Source organism: Leptonychotes weddellii, chromosome 4 (assembly GCF_054177405.1).
Source record: "Leptonychotes weddellii isolate Sample4059 chromosome 4, ASM5417740v2, whole genome shotgun sequence".
Lineage (NCBI taxonomy): Eukaryota > Metazoa > Chordata > Mammalia > Carnivora > Phocidae > Leptonychotes > Leptonychotes weddellii.
In genome coordinates, this window is record NC_138372.1 from 168,182,018 (window position 1) to 168,195,625 (window position 13,608).

At 50.8% G+C, this 13,608-nt stretch overlaps 1 protein-coding gene across 19 annotated transcripts in view; it reads right to left on the reverse strand.

The window, feature by feature from the left end:
• The window catches only part of PTK2 (protein tyrosine kinase 2), a 261,505-nt gene that overhangs the window by 3,314 nt on the left and 244,583 nt on the right, over window positions 1-13,608 (reverse strand). For 14 of the 19 annotated variants that reach the window (XM_081816607.1, XM_081816606.1, XM_081816600.1 and 11 more), the window contains 5 exons: window positions 11,573-11,635; window positions 8,062-8,101; window positions 7,619-7,725; window positions 2,913-3,068; window positions 1,682-1,762 (listed from right to left, as the gene is read on the reverse strand). In XM_081816607.1, the coding sequence (XP_081672733.1) occupies window positions 1,682-1,762; window positions 2,913-3,068; window positions 7,619-7,725; window positions 8,062-8,101; window positions 11,573-11,635 (447 nt within the window). The remainder of the gene's footprint in view (window positions 1-1,681; window positions 1,763-2,912; window positions 3,069-7,618; window positions 7,726-8,061; window positions 8,102-11,572; window positions 11,636-13,608) is intronic. The other 5 variants (XM_081816604.1, XM_081816605.1, XM_081816603.1 and 2 more) reach the window with 1 other exon arrangement.

Sequence of the window (13,608 nt, forward strand, 5' to 3'; positions counted from 1 at the left end):
TATTTCAGGCTTTACCAGCTAAAGTAATAATTTAGAAATGGCCCTGCCAAAATATTTACTTGTTAGGATACCATTTTCTTGCCTCTGGCAAATGAAACTTTTCCACTTTTTGGCAAAGTTCTTACTCACTGTGGAAGACCAATTAAAGTCACAATGAAGACAAGGAACAAGCTAATGCCCTAAACGGCTAGAAATATAAAATTGCACTGTGCAGTCAGGCATTTTCCAAAATGATTTCGGTGGTTTCGTGCAGGTGAACCGATGCCCTTTACAAAGGAAGCGTGGATGGGGGCTGTGCCAGGCCATCAAGATGGGCATCAGTGGGCCACTGTCCTGAGAAGCACTCAGCCCCAATCTCATCAGGAGGAAACCTCAATTGTTACAGGACATCCCTCAACCCCACTTTAGGAATACTGTCTAAGGTAACTGGCCATACTCTTCCAAAATACTGACAGCAGAAAGATGAAGTCTGAGGACCTGCTCCAGGCGGAAGCAGACTCCCAAACAAACGGGCGTGTGGCCTCGGGCAGGACACACAGCCCTGCTGGCCTTGAACTAGAGGGTGAAACTACTGGACGTGACCGCCCACGAGGACCATAAGGGGGTGCTGACAGCCCAGCTGTCCAAACCCTCCAGGTGAGAGAACAGCCTCCTGATTGGAGATACAAATGGAAACAAGGAAGGCAAGAAGCGTGACACAGGAGACCTGCTCTCAATCGGTTCAGAGAAAGGAGACGGCGGGTGTAGACAGAGACAGAGAATGTGGGAAATGTTAAAAGGCAGTGAAACTGGGTTAAGGATATTCAGGGATTCTCTGCATTATTCTTGTAACTTTTCTTTAAGTTTGACATCACTTCAAATAGAAGACCAGCACCCACTAGGCTGTAGGGCTAGAGAGAGTAGAAAAGTGGGTGCAGGAGCTAGGAGAGAGGGGAGTGAGAAGGGCGAGCAGAGCCAGGGCCGTCACGAACCCCAAGGGACACAGCTCTATGTGCACGTGCGGCCCGGGCAGCACACACCTCTGGAGGCCGGGGAGCACCCCGTGGAGGTCAGGGCACAGCTCTGGAGGTTGGGATGCACCCCCGCAGGAGGCTGGGGAGCACCTCTGGAAATTGGCATGGCTGGGAGCATTTTTAAAATAATGCAAGTGTGTCTGCTCATTTGTTAGTTCAACACATGATGCAAAATGGCCAAAAATGGCAAAAATGAGATTATTGCTGAGAAACAGGATTTTGGGTGAAGTCTGATTCCTTAAAAAAATTTTAAAACACATGTATTAATTTAAAAGGCATTTTTTTTTATCACTGCTGTATGTGGAAAACCAGCATCATTTGCAAACTATAATTTTTTCAGAAAAATTCATGGGAGGAGGGCAGGCTCCTCCCAGCTCATTTCTGCTGTCCTTTGGCTTCAACCTGAGTTGGCGCTGAAGGATTTGGCCCTCATCCAGCTCTGCCCCTGTGCTCCCCGCCGTCCCCACAGCCACCTGTCCTTTGGGCCCCGACCCCCCGGCTCAGGAGCTGGCAGCGAAGGCGTGGGATCTAACTAGCCCCAGTGGGTGCCGCTCCCACGGGCCTCCCTGGCTGGAAGGTCTTGACCTCAGAGCAGCGGGGGCATCACAGCCCCTGCCCGGGGCGCGTCCCGTCGCACTGTCTGCGCAGGAAGGGGCGCCATGTCCTACCTCTCGGTGAGTGCTGGCTGGCAGGACCGGGAGGGTCTCGTCCACAGTGGCCAGTAACGTCCGCAGGGCCAGGCCGACTTCCTAGCAGACAAGACCACACCCGGGATCAGAGCATGCACAGAGCACGCTCCAGAAGCGATGCCTCCTCTCAGTTACGGGGTTGTCTCCTTTCCAACACTTCAAGGACAATTTCTGTACTTCTTTTCCTCAGTACTGAGCCTGATCTGAAGTGATTAGGCTTTCCCCCAAAGACTGAGATCTCTGAATGCTCAGAATGTGATCTCTGATGGAAGATGAGGAAGGACATTCTGACACCTGAGACCTCATGGACGAACCTCAGTGAGAGGAACCCGTCCCAAAAGGACAGATACAACGGGACGCCACTCCTCCTCTCCTCTGTGCCCTGGAGTCCCCACGTTCACGGGGACAGGGAGTGGATGGGGCGCCAGGGGCCGGGGGAGGGGCACTGATGTTTAATGGGGACAGAGTGTCAGTTTTGCAAGGTGAGAGGAGTTTTGGACATTAGTTGTCTAACAATGTGAATGTACTTAACACCACCGTAAGCTTAACAGTGGCTAGGATGGTAAATTTTACGTTCTGTGTATTTTACCACACTTTTAAAAAAGTGTGTTCAAGTATATGTTCCAGAAATACAGGCTTAAAGCAAAGCTTCATAGCACTCTTTGAACTGCAGAACCCCCTGAGCTCGCGAATGCCAGTGTGCCCTGCTCGGGGGTGGGTGGGGGGGCACCTAGCCTCCTTTCTCGCAGAGCTTCTGGTACTCTCTCCCAGGACACCACGCCCCCGGACACAGCTTGGCAAGGTTAGGCTAGTGCAGAATATTTTCATTTCTATCTTTTCACCTTATTAAAAAAGATTTTGTGAGCACCCACATATCCACCCCTCCCTGGAAGAAAACAGCACAGATAAAGCCCCCATCGTCTCTCTCCACAACGGCCCCTCCCCCAGGGCAGCATCTGAAGGTCAAGTGCTCTCCCTACGCGCAGGTGCTGCGTGTCCCCAAGGCGCGCACAGCACGGGTCTGCTTGCTTTCAACTTCACAGAAATGGCATCTTGCAGCTCGATTTTTCACACAAGACCGTGAGTGAGCAGTGGCTGTTAAAGCCTGTGCTGCTCCAAGCGCCAGGGGCGGGAATGGCAGTCGGTCTGACTTCACTCGGTCATGCACAACTTCTGACACATTTCCTCCTGGCGGAGGGCTGAGTTTTACCTTCACCATGGGAACGTACTCCTCTGGCGGGGCTGGCTGGATCTTGCTGGACATCTCGATGACAGCCTTCACCAGGCCCGTCACATTCTCATACACCCTGTCGTTGGACCGGTCCAGGTTGGCAGTGGGCGGGGGGCTGATTTCCTGGGGCTGAAGCTGCAACACAGAAGCCGTTATGCCCCCAGCCCCCACAAGGGGGCGGCACCTCACCGCAGCTAAGTTACAGAGGGTCTTTAAAAGAGATCAAAGTGGATCACAATTGACTGGCTTGTCTGCATGGCTACAGCTCAGTTGGAGGATGACAGTCAAGTAATTCATCCAAGTGACAAATGAGCGAGGCAATCATTTTTTGTAACTTTGAGCTCAGTTAAAGGAAATGAAGTGGAATCATACCCATGATGCTAAAAGCCCCAGATTCTTTCAGAGTAGTGATTCGACGCCCCCCACCAAATCATTCACCAAGAGAAAGAATTCATGTGTTCTACGTCTCTCTGAGGATTTCACGGGAAGCTGGCTAGGGGGTCAAGCATTCTGTTAAGACTCTAAGAACTCCTGCTTAGTCTGACTCCTGCCGTCCGAACTGCATGGCTCAGCGTGGCTGCCTCCAGACCACTTCACAGACACGTGTGTCCCCTTCATGACTCAACAAGCGGACAGATGCGAGTCTCGTGAAGCGGACCCCATCTGCTTGCACCGCATTGCGGCATTGAGGAGCCCCGAGGTGTATGTGCCAGTGGCCGGGCCTCGGCTCCTCACATGGCCATCGGGGCGAGGGGGACCTGAAGGAGCTCTTGGGCACAGGCCCTCCCCAGTGCCCGGGCACACAGACACCGATGAATGTTACCCGCGAGAAGCCGAGTGAGCGCAGGGCCTGCGGAACGTGTCCAACAGCATTTGAAAGTTCACAGGGGTAACACCAGGCACAGGAAGGGCCGTGCGTGTCTACTTTAAGAAAACTAAAAGTGCAGTACGTAATCGTAGCTGCCTGCTGATGGGTCTGCTGCCAGCGCTCAGTCGAAACCTCTAGATGCCCATTCTGAACCTTCGGGCTGACTCTGTCTGAGGAACCGGGAGCCCGGTGTTCAAGTCTGATGTGAGACAGCCACGGACAGGAATAGTTCAGGCCCTGCAAAGATGTTCATGCCTCAGTCTCTGGCAAATAAAGACCTTGTCTCTGGTGATAAGCCAAGCAAAAGTGCCCTCCCCAGGCTCCCTGATTTCTGCTCCAGAGTCACATGCAGAGCGCTAGGAGTGAAGGAGTGGGACACACACACAGACACAATGTGCTTACCCTCCATGGCTATTGTTGAACGGGAGGTGAGGAAAAGTTAGAGAAATTTATCAGAGAAGGGGAAAAAAGAAAAACAGTATTAATAAAGGCAGCAGACAAAACCCCCACAAAAACACATGAGCAGAACCAAAAGGAACGAGCCTGAAGCCTGCCTAGGAGCCAGCCCCCGGTTCCCTGGTCTTCCAGGCACAATAGCTGGGCCATTGGTCCATGGTGCCGGCGCACTCGGTAAGGAGGCCTGCCACGCGCCATGCTTGTTTTCATGAGGTAAATGAGAGAAAACCACACGCAAAGCCAGAGAGGGACAACCTGGCAGCCATGCGAGTAGCAAAGCATTAGGGGTCCTCAGAAAGAAGAGGCCTTGAAATGTGCTTGACATCCCTGGGAACTGCCCGTCGGGCTTCTGGGCCACTGGGAGAGACTGTCTCACCCTGGCACCCCGCGCCCAGCCCCCGGCGTCCTGGGAAACAGGCTTTGCCATTAGCTATCCCGCCACCATCAAGATCCCTGGCTTGGGGCTGGTTGTAAAGACATCAGCAGCTTATTTTAAAAACAAAAACAAAACAAACTAAAAAAACAAACAACAAATCCTTCTTTTGAGCAAACTCTTACATTTCAGACTCCTTTATTTTTAACTTAGTTTTATTTAGTGCTTTTTCTTCTACAGCTTACACCAAGGCCATCCTATTCCTGTTGTAACTTAAAAGACCAAGTTAACTGGGGAAAGGTGGCTATCTTGCCCCCCTCCTCAACTATGTCTGAAACAGGTGTACCCTTTGGTATAGGAGTCCAGCAGAATCTTAGATTTCAAGGCCCAACCTTCTACAGTGTCTTCCCTGCATTAGAAAGAGGGAGATCACTTCAAGAGAGGACATCTCTGTCTCTTCCCTTCTGCACTGAGAGTCACACGCGGCCCTGTGATGAACTCGGCAGATGTGCCACTTCAGACTGGATCAACATAAAGGCGCAGCTTCCGCAACAGGTGCCGCAGGCGGGGCTCCATTAGGAAGAACCTCGGCCATTCTGGACTCCAGGAGGCAAAGGCTGCTTTATGCTAACCTATTTGAAGCTTCTGTTCTTCTGTATGTGCCCTGTGCCCAATCAAGGCGGGTCACAGAAGCACTGTCCCGGTGCCTCCAGCCACCACGCACAGTAACACCCCCAAAGCCAAAGCTCTGCTACAGTTTCCTAGTTTCTGGGGCTTGCCAACTTGGAGGTTCCTTGGCAGACAGTTGGGATAAAGCACCACCCCCCAAGAGACATACACAATTCCAACCGCTTAGGTGGGTGCTTCAAGCTTAAATAATCCAGAATCGAAACAAAGCCACCAAAGGAGAAACTGAGGTGGATTTCGGATCAAATGTTATCTGGATGAGTTCCATTAGTTACACCTAGCGATAAGCATTTCTGTGTTAAGACAGTATTGTTTTTAGGCTGGATTCAGTAACCTCTACTGAACAGGCGGATAAGGAAGAACTAGAGACATATACTTCGTATTTATTTTTTTTAAGTAGGCTCCATGCCCAGCACAGAGCCCAATGAACTCACGACCCTGAGATTAAGAGCCTGAGATCAAGAGTCAGACACGTAATGGCTGAGTCACCCAGGCACCCCTACTTCATTATTAAAGAAATCTTTACTTAACGCATTTTAGGTAAGCATGCTATATCCATCATGATTTCTACTTGCCTCAAATCCTCTATAAGGGTATTTTCCAATTATAGTCATTCACGTTATTACAAATGTAAAGGCAAACATTCACGTTATTACAAATGTATGTCGGAATTCTGAGCCGGTATCTGAGCTCCCTCTCAAGTTGGTTTTTCCTTGTAATACAAGCCATTTTGAAAATTTCCTCTTGTGGCTCATGTAAATGACAAACTTCATTAACCTAATTTCTCTTTCTTCCCTTTTTAAATTTATGTCAAGAAACCACATTAGGAAGGGCCGTGTCCCCTTTTGCTCCTCCTCAGAGAATACCCCATGCAGTGCCCCTGAGCTGGCGGGGGGGTGGGGGGGGCCGCCGGCCGCCAAGCCCCGGGCCGAGCTCCAGGACCAGCGCTCTGGTTTCTGGGGGCTGACCACCAGCCCTCAGAGCTGGGGTGCCTCTGACCCAGTGGTGCCTGGGCTGCATCCCTCAGGGGGCAGGCGGGGCCAGCCAGGGCCAGCCCGTTCACTCCCTGCTCACCGCCCCTCTGGGCTGGAGATGGCATTTTCTCTGCTGAGGGCCTCCTCTCTTCTCTCTGGGAATCAGCCCAGCCTGCTGGCTAAATGCTGGCTCAGCTGGGGAGCCTGTAACCTTGAATATGCCCTTTAACCTCTGTGAACCTTGCCGTGTCATGTGAAAACTAGAACAATACTACCACCACCAATCCTGTGAGGCTGATGTGAGGACAGGCTCTGTCACAGCACATGGTACAGGGAGGGCAAGCCACGAGGGTGGTTATTGGTGAAACGAAGTTTCTCTTAACTGATAACAAAGTTACCAGGTTCGAAGATCCCACCCACTGCAGGAGGCACCTTTTTAATGTTCCTCTAAGGAAAAAAAAAGCTGCCAATTAAACCAACACATCACCCTGATTTTAGAAATGTTAAAATGTACAAAAAAGGTATATCAGAATTAAGAAACAAGATATATTTTGAGAGATGACTGATGTCTCACGGCAAATAGAGAGATCCTCTCATTAAATGGGCACGAGAAAGAAGGAGAACCCTTGCCTTTGCTTCTCGTGAGAGGAGAGCTGCTTCCAAGGGGCCCAGAGGCCAACGTGGCAGGGTCTGGTGGAGGCCGGGGATGGAGGCCGGGGACGGGCGTGGTCAGGAGCCCTGACGGCCCCCTCACACGTAGCAGGGCAGGCCGTGCGTGCAGCGCTCCTGGCCGAGGAGAAGTTGGGGCCATCAGCCCCTGAGCCACACGCTCCCCTCCTCCGAGGGCTGGTTCCACACAGCCCACGCCACTTTACTACAAATGCAGTCCTGGCCCCAGGTGGAAAACGGTGGCAGTTTTCCACTAAGCCACACCGACACACTTAAGAGACAGTGAGCCCGCAGAAGGGCTCCCTTTCCCCAGGCATCCTGGTTTAATTAATGTTTAAAACCAGAAGCCATCCCAGCACTTTAGTCCCAAGAAACATTCTGCCTGATAAGAGAAAAACCTTTATCTAGGAACTCAGGCTCTGACTGAGGCCCGAGACTTTATCATGTGAGAGACAACCAGACGAGACAGGCTCCTGTCAAGCTTGCTCCGGACTCTCGGGAGGGGTGCAGAGCCCTACCAAACGGACGCCTGGGGCCCACAGCAGCACCACTCTGCTCATTCCGTCCTCAGCACTGACTCCACTTCAAGTTCCTGATCACCAAGCCCGCAGCGAAAGGCCCCACAGAGCCTCGAGCAGAGCTCGGCTCAGATGCCCACCTTGACGCCCTCGTTGTAGCTGTCCCCGGGGCTGCTGAGGCTGGCGAGGCTGCCCAGGTGACCAGGGGCCCCAGGCCGCGGCGGTTTCTTTGGCGGGGCTGCAGGATCTGGTAAAGGGGAGGCGTCCCGTTAGCTGAGGCACGATAACACACCGAACAGAAACCCCCAAATAACACCTGGCAAGGAGTCACGTCACTACAACGTATGCTCATCTGGGAGAGCGCATCCCACCGAGGCGCTCCCGACACATTACAGCTATGTTCTGCTCCCTAATACTCCGGTCATCGGCTGAATTTGGCAAACATCACACTTGCTTTGGTCCACAGGAGGAAAAGTGTTCAAAAATCATGAGGGATTCCAAAGCTCAGAAACTCTGTACATTTAAAACTTGCTCCCTCTAAATTATAAAAACTTCTTGACAGATGATTCATTTCTTCACTTACCTGGTTTCCCCACAGGCTGATATATGTGTTGGTTTCCAGTCTGTGGGGAAAGAAAAGCTCCGTCACCAGCGTTCACTACAGGCCGCAGCCTTCCCTCCGTCCCTCCCCCTCTGTCCCCTTGAACACCTGTGCGAAGTGCTGGGTTCAAAGACCAACGCGATGGGGGGCTGCCTTCAAGGCCTAATTGGGGGTGGGGGGCTTACAAACAGCCAGAATGCCAGCAGGTGTGGGAAAAGGGCTGTGACGGGGCAAGCAAGGGACGGGACGGGAACAGGGACGGGAGTCCTCACAGCCAATTAGAATTTCCTTCTAAAACAATGACATCCATGGATGCCTCCAGTCCACCTTCCAGGGGTGTGAAATCCGGGCCTTCGCAGCAGCTGGGTCCTGTGCTCAGAAGCTGCCTCACAGCCTCCCGCATGTTCTCCTCACAGGGACGGGCACAGGCGGGGACAGTGACCATGGGAGACTGTGTGGCACTGGGCTATTCTGTATGCCTGTGCTGTCACCCGAAGCCCGTGTGTGTCAGGACGTGCTGCCACAGCTCTATCCGTTCAGGACCAAGCCACAGGCCCGGCCAACAAGCCAACCGCAAGCCCGGAATGTCCACCCCGGGGACAGGACAAAAGACCGTCCCACTGAAGGCCAGCCCGCCGCGGGCTGTCATAGCTGCGGTCCCCCGGCAAACCACCTACCCTAGCAGAGCTAAACGAAAATTAATCTTTTTAGAACCACATTCTACTTCTGAAGAGACTTACCTTGCTTGATTTAAATTAATAAGCTAATTTAAAAAGTATATTTTAGGGTGCTCTACTTTCTGCTGTAAAGAGGTCTACCGTGGGGAAATGCACAGACGGTGTAGTGCACACAGTGAAAACGGTTCCTGTCCCGGAGACACACCCACTGTCAACACGCCGTTTCACGGTCTGAAGGGCTCCCCACGCCCTCGGAGCTGGGGACGAGGGCTCCTTCACAGCTGACTGTGCAGTGCTGCACCATCAACCCAGCGCGTGCTATTACCACTGTGACGGGGACACCTGCTTTGCCCCGGGCACAGGACCCGCCGCCCCCTCGCTGTGTAACAGACAGCGAGACGGTTACAGCGGGTGTGCACAACGGCACAGCGCCAAGCCGCTGGGAGAGGGACACGGCCGTGGGGTGGGAGGGGAGGACACGGCAGGTCTCAGTGGGAAGATCAGGCCTTCTGAGAACGTGACCTCTGCACACGCTGGGTGGGGGAAGCCGTGAAGAAGTCTGGGAGGAGAGCGGCCCAGAGACAGGGCATCCCCCAGGAGGGGCAAACAGCATGGGAGGAACCAGGCGGCCAGGGCAGCTGGAGGATGAGTGCGCGTGCAAAACAGCAGGCTACGTGGCCAGAACTCTACAAGGGGACGTAGCCTGTGAGCTGTGCTGTGTTCACCGATCCAGGCAGTAAAACACACACATTTAACAAGACTTAAAACACAAAGAATTTTCTGGTTGATACCCAGGTTGTAAGAAAATTCAATTAACTAGAAAATTCTATTTTAAGAACATTCTGGATTAATTCAGCGAAAGTATGTATAAGGCACTTGTTAGGCCATTCCACAGGTTGCTCTGGGAGGGAAGGCACGGAAAAGCCCCTGCTTTCAGAAGTCTGACGGACGAGCATGTGGTCAGGCTGAGTTCTGGTTCTGCTGCGTATCTAGCTACGGGCCCTGGGCCTTGGAGAAGATTGTAGATTTTAAGTAGGCATGAGCTAGTGAACAAACACTAATAACTGGCTAGTGGAAACTGACCCCATCAACTTGCATAAAAGTAAAAACCATTTGGATTTTCAAAATAATATACAAGTTGACAGCATGTTCATCTTGTGACGACACCCCTGTATGAGGCATATGTATAAGGAACATTATCAGCCTCAGTTAATGAACTGGAAAACCAAAGCCCCAAACAGTTGAATGACTTCTTCCTGAAGCCACGGCACATTTTCCAGAAATGTTAAGTTGCAGCATTTCAAGAAGTGGGCCAAATCAGATTGCTATCAAAATTTAGCAAAGAACAGAAGAGGGAAAAGCAGAATGGTCACGGTGTGTTACCGGCCCTCCGGAAGAAAGCGGCCACAACCTAAAACCACATCCCTTGCAGTGAGCAAGCACAGTCTGGCATCTGGCACTGTGACGGGTCACCTTGAGCAAGTTTTCTACAAGCCTCAGTTTACCCCTTCGAGGAGTGTGGATGGCAACAGGCCTGACTTGACAGGAGTGCTGGGGTCTTAGGGAGGTGGTATGAGGATAGCACTCAGCATAGCACCTTGCAGCACTAAGTACCTTCTCATCAGTACTAAGCGCTCCCACTGTCGCCTAGGCCTGGGTGACAAGGTTGCAAGAGGACCTGTCCCGCATTGTCTGCTCCACAGAAGAACCCTTCTCTCCATGTCTAATTCACTCCCCGATTCTCTCATTCCACATGTTTTCTGGGGGCCTGTTATGTGCCACCTTCTGGAACACACATGATTTCCCTTTTCTAATAAAACGTCCTAGTAGTGGTGCTCTGAATAGCCAGTCCCCTGAATACGGTTTACCTTCACGCTGATGCTCAGTCTTACCAACTTAGGACAGACTACCGGTCACATGTTAATCTTTTCATTCTAAGTAAGGAACTCTGGGTGTGGAGATGTTAAATGGCAGGTGACGTGATGTGCTTGTGAGCCAGAGCCTGCTGCGCCTGCACATCGTGACGGGGGATGCCAGATCTTCCCATGCTGGTGACTGAGCACATCTTTTGGGGGCCAGACCTCAGGGGCAGCTGGATTTCACAGTAAAATTAGAGAAAACTCCTGGTAGGCCATTCCACACTATGCATCTTGGAGCGGGATGATGACCCAGTCTCGTGTATGCATGCATGTGTGTTCGGAAGTAAATCCAGAAGCCTTATTAGGGCTTTATCTCCATAGGTCTGTTACCTGGCAGGCACTGGTTTCTCTTCTGTACTGGGACTTCGTCTCATGTTCAGAGAAATCTGCTTTTATTTCACTCAGACATCTGCTGATGGAAATCTTAATAAAACGATTTAAACTATTCTCCCTAAAAGATTAGGGAATATTTCTTGCATGCTTTAAACATATTTGGAATAACCATAAACTAGCTCTTTAAAGAGAATTTCAGGCATTTCCCCCTACAACACAGAGAAGGAAAAAAAAATCTTGGACAAGTTTCCTGTAACTGTGGAAACTCATAAGCATGCACTAAGAGTGCAAACACTGAGCAAAGGACAGTGGACATGTCAACCATATGCAGGTTTCTGTAGAACACAGAGCTGCTACTATGAAGTTGTGTGAGTAAGGGGAGCATCCAGTGCCAGGCTGTGCACTGCAGCTTCTAATGATCTTGGCCAAAATGCTCCCTTTACTTAAGGAACGGATTCCTGCGTTCCATGCTACGAAGATTAGCGAGCGTGGGTATCTTATGACACAAAGTGATGGCCTATGTCCGTCCTGGCAAGTCCTGGCAAGAACCAGGCAGCTGCTTACCGGGCCCTGGAGACTTCCATCCTCCCTGTCCATACTGCCTCGAGAGGGCCGCACGTCAGGTTTCTAAAGCAAAGAAAACAAAACCAGACAGTTCCACTCCTGGTTTGAAAATCATGGACATATTAAGTTCCTTCCTCATATGACACGAGTTTCTTCTAGACAGAGAAAACTCCACCCCAGGGTGAAAAAGAGCAGGTACCCAAGCCTGCTTCCTGGCAGAGTAAGGCTCGCATGTACTTGGCTGCATTGCCGAAGCAGCAAACAGTCCAATTACACGCCTTTTCCCCTTTTCCCCACCCAATGCATCCACCATACAGATAAATCTGGATTTAATATAAGTAAGAGTATGCCAATTTCACCAACCCCACAATAGGCAAAGGAGGTTACATGTCCTCATGGTGCAGAGCGTGTTCAAAGGTCTGTTCCTCATGAAGCCCAGTACGTGCGGTGGCCTCTCGCCTGCCTGATATCCGTCCCGTAGCCACGCTGACTCCTGCCTCCCCTTGCCCGTGCAGTCTCGCCACAGACCCCTTCTCAGGGTGCACTTCCTACGGCCTCTCCAGACAGGACTGCTCCTTTCTTGGTCTCTGCCAGTCTGCTATATCTTAGAGATCCTCTCCGTGGCAGGAATCATGCAGTAATTACTTCCCTCATTCGACAGAGAATGTCTTGATGTCTGATTTGTCTTTGTTCACCCTACACCTGCAAGGGCCCGGCGCTGAGCACTGAGGACAGAACCCGTAAGCACTTGTGGGTGGCAGGGCCGGGGTGGTGGTGAGAAAGAAATGAGCTTTGTCTCTCCCCCTTCTTATAAACGTATTTTTACAAAAATGAAACCATGCCATGTAATTTTATAACCTTTATGTAACATTATATAGTAGAAAACCACGTTAAAACCATGTTAAAAGTTGCAAGCCTCCTTCAGCATGAAGGCTGTCCTAAAAAGAAACCAACAGTGAGGCGAATGGGCTCTGGCATCAGGTGGCCTGGGTTCAGGTCTGGCTCCAACCCTTTCAAAGCTATGTGACCTGGGCCTCAATTTCTTCAGCTTCAAAACAGGGCAGTTACAGTACCCGCTGCGCAGGCTTGATGGGAGGATTAAATGAATGAATACTGCAGAGTACTAGATCAGTGCCACACGAATGTCCTGTAAAAGAAATAGTTCCGTCCGCTGAATGGTGGGGCCATTTTCAAAAATTCGGTTGTATAAATAGGTGGTGGATGAAGACTTCTGTATAGAAATGTTTGACTAAATCCCTGCTTATTTCCCTAGGACAGATTTCTAAGATGGAATTACTGAGTTAGAGGGTCTGAACACTTGAAAAATCCTGGGTATAAGCTGCCCAACTGCTGAGCTCTCGCTGGGCCCTATACCATTTAAAACTTAGCCAATTCAATAAACAAAATACTTTATAAATCTGCCCTCCTTTCCTAAACATTAGAACTCTCTGCTTCTTCTCACTGGATGCCGGGCCCCGGGAGGACGGAGGCCATGGGCTGTCAGCTTCCCCCACTATCTCCATGACTTGGTAGAAACAGGACACACAGGCGGGAGGCAATGAAGCGTCTGCATGATTGACTGTGAACAGTGGCCATGCCCCTTGGACAAGGCATTTAACGTCTCCAAACCCATTTCTCAGCTGGGAAAGGGGTAGGTCGCCTCATACAGTGACTGTAAGGATTAAATATGTGCTTGGAACAGTCATGTGCATATCAGACATTTAGCAAACACTTGCTGTAATAAAAATGCAAGGTAGAAGAGAGGTTTCACAGATGAGGGACTCCAAGTTCAGAAGGCAGAATTACAGGTACAACCCAGAGATATTGCAGGTTTGCTCCAGACGCCGCAGGAAAGCAAGTATCACAGTAAAGCGAGTCAAACGAGTGTTTGGTTTTCCGGTAGTGATCAAAGTTATGTTTACACTATACTCTAGTCGATAAGCCTGCAGCAGCCTTATGTCTAAAACACGATGTACATACTTGAATTAAAAGATACTTCATTGCTACAAAACACTAACCACACTGGCTGACTCTTC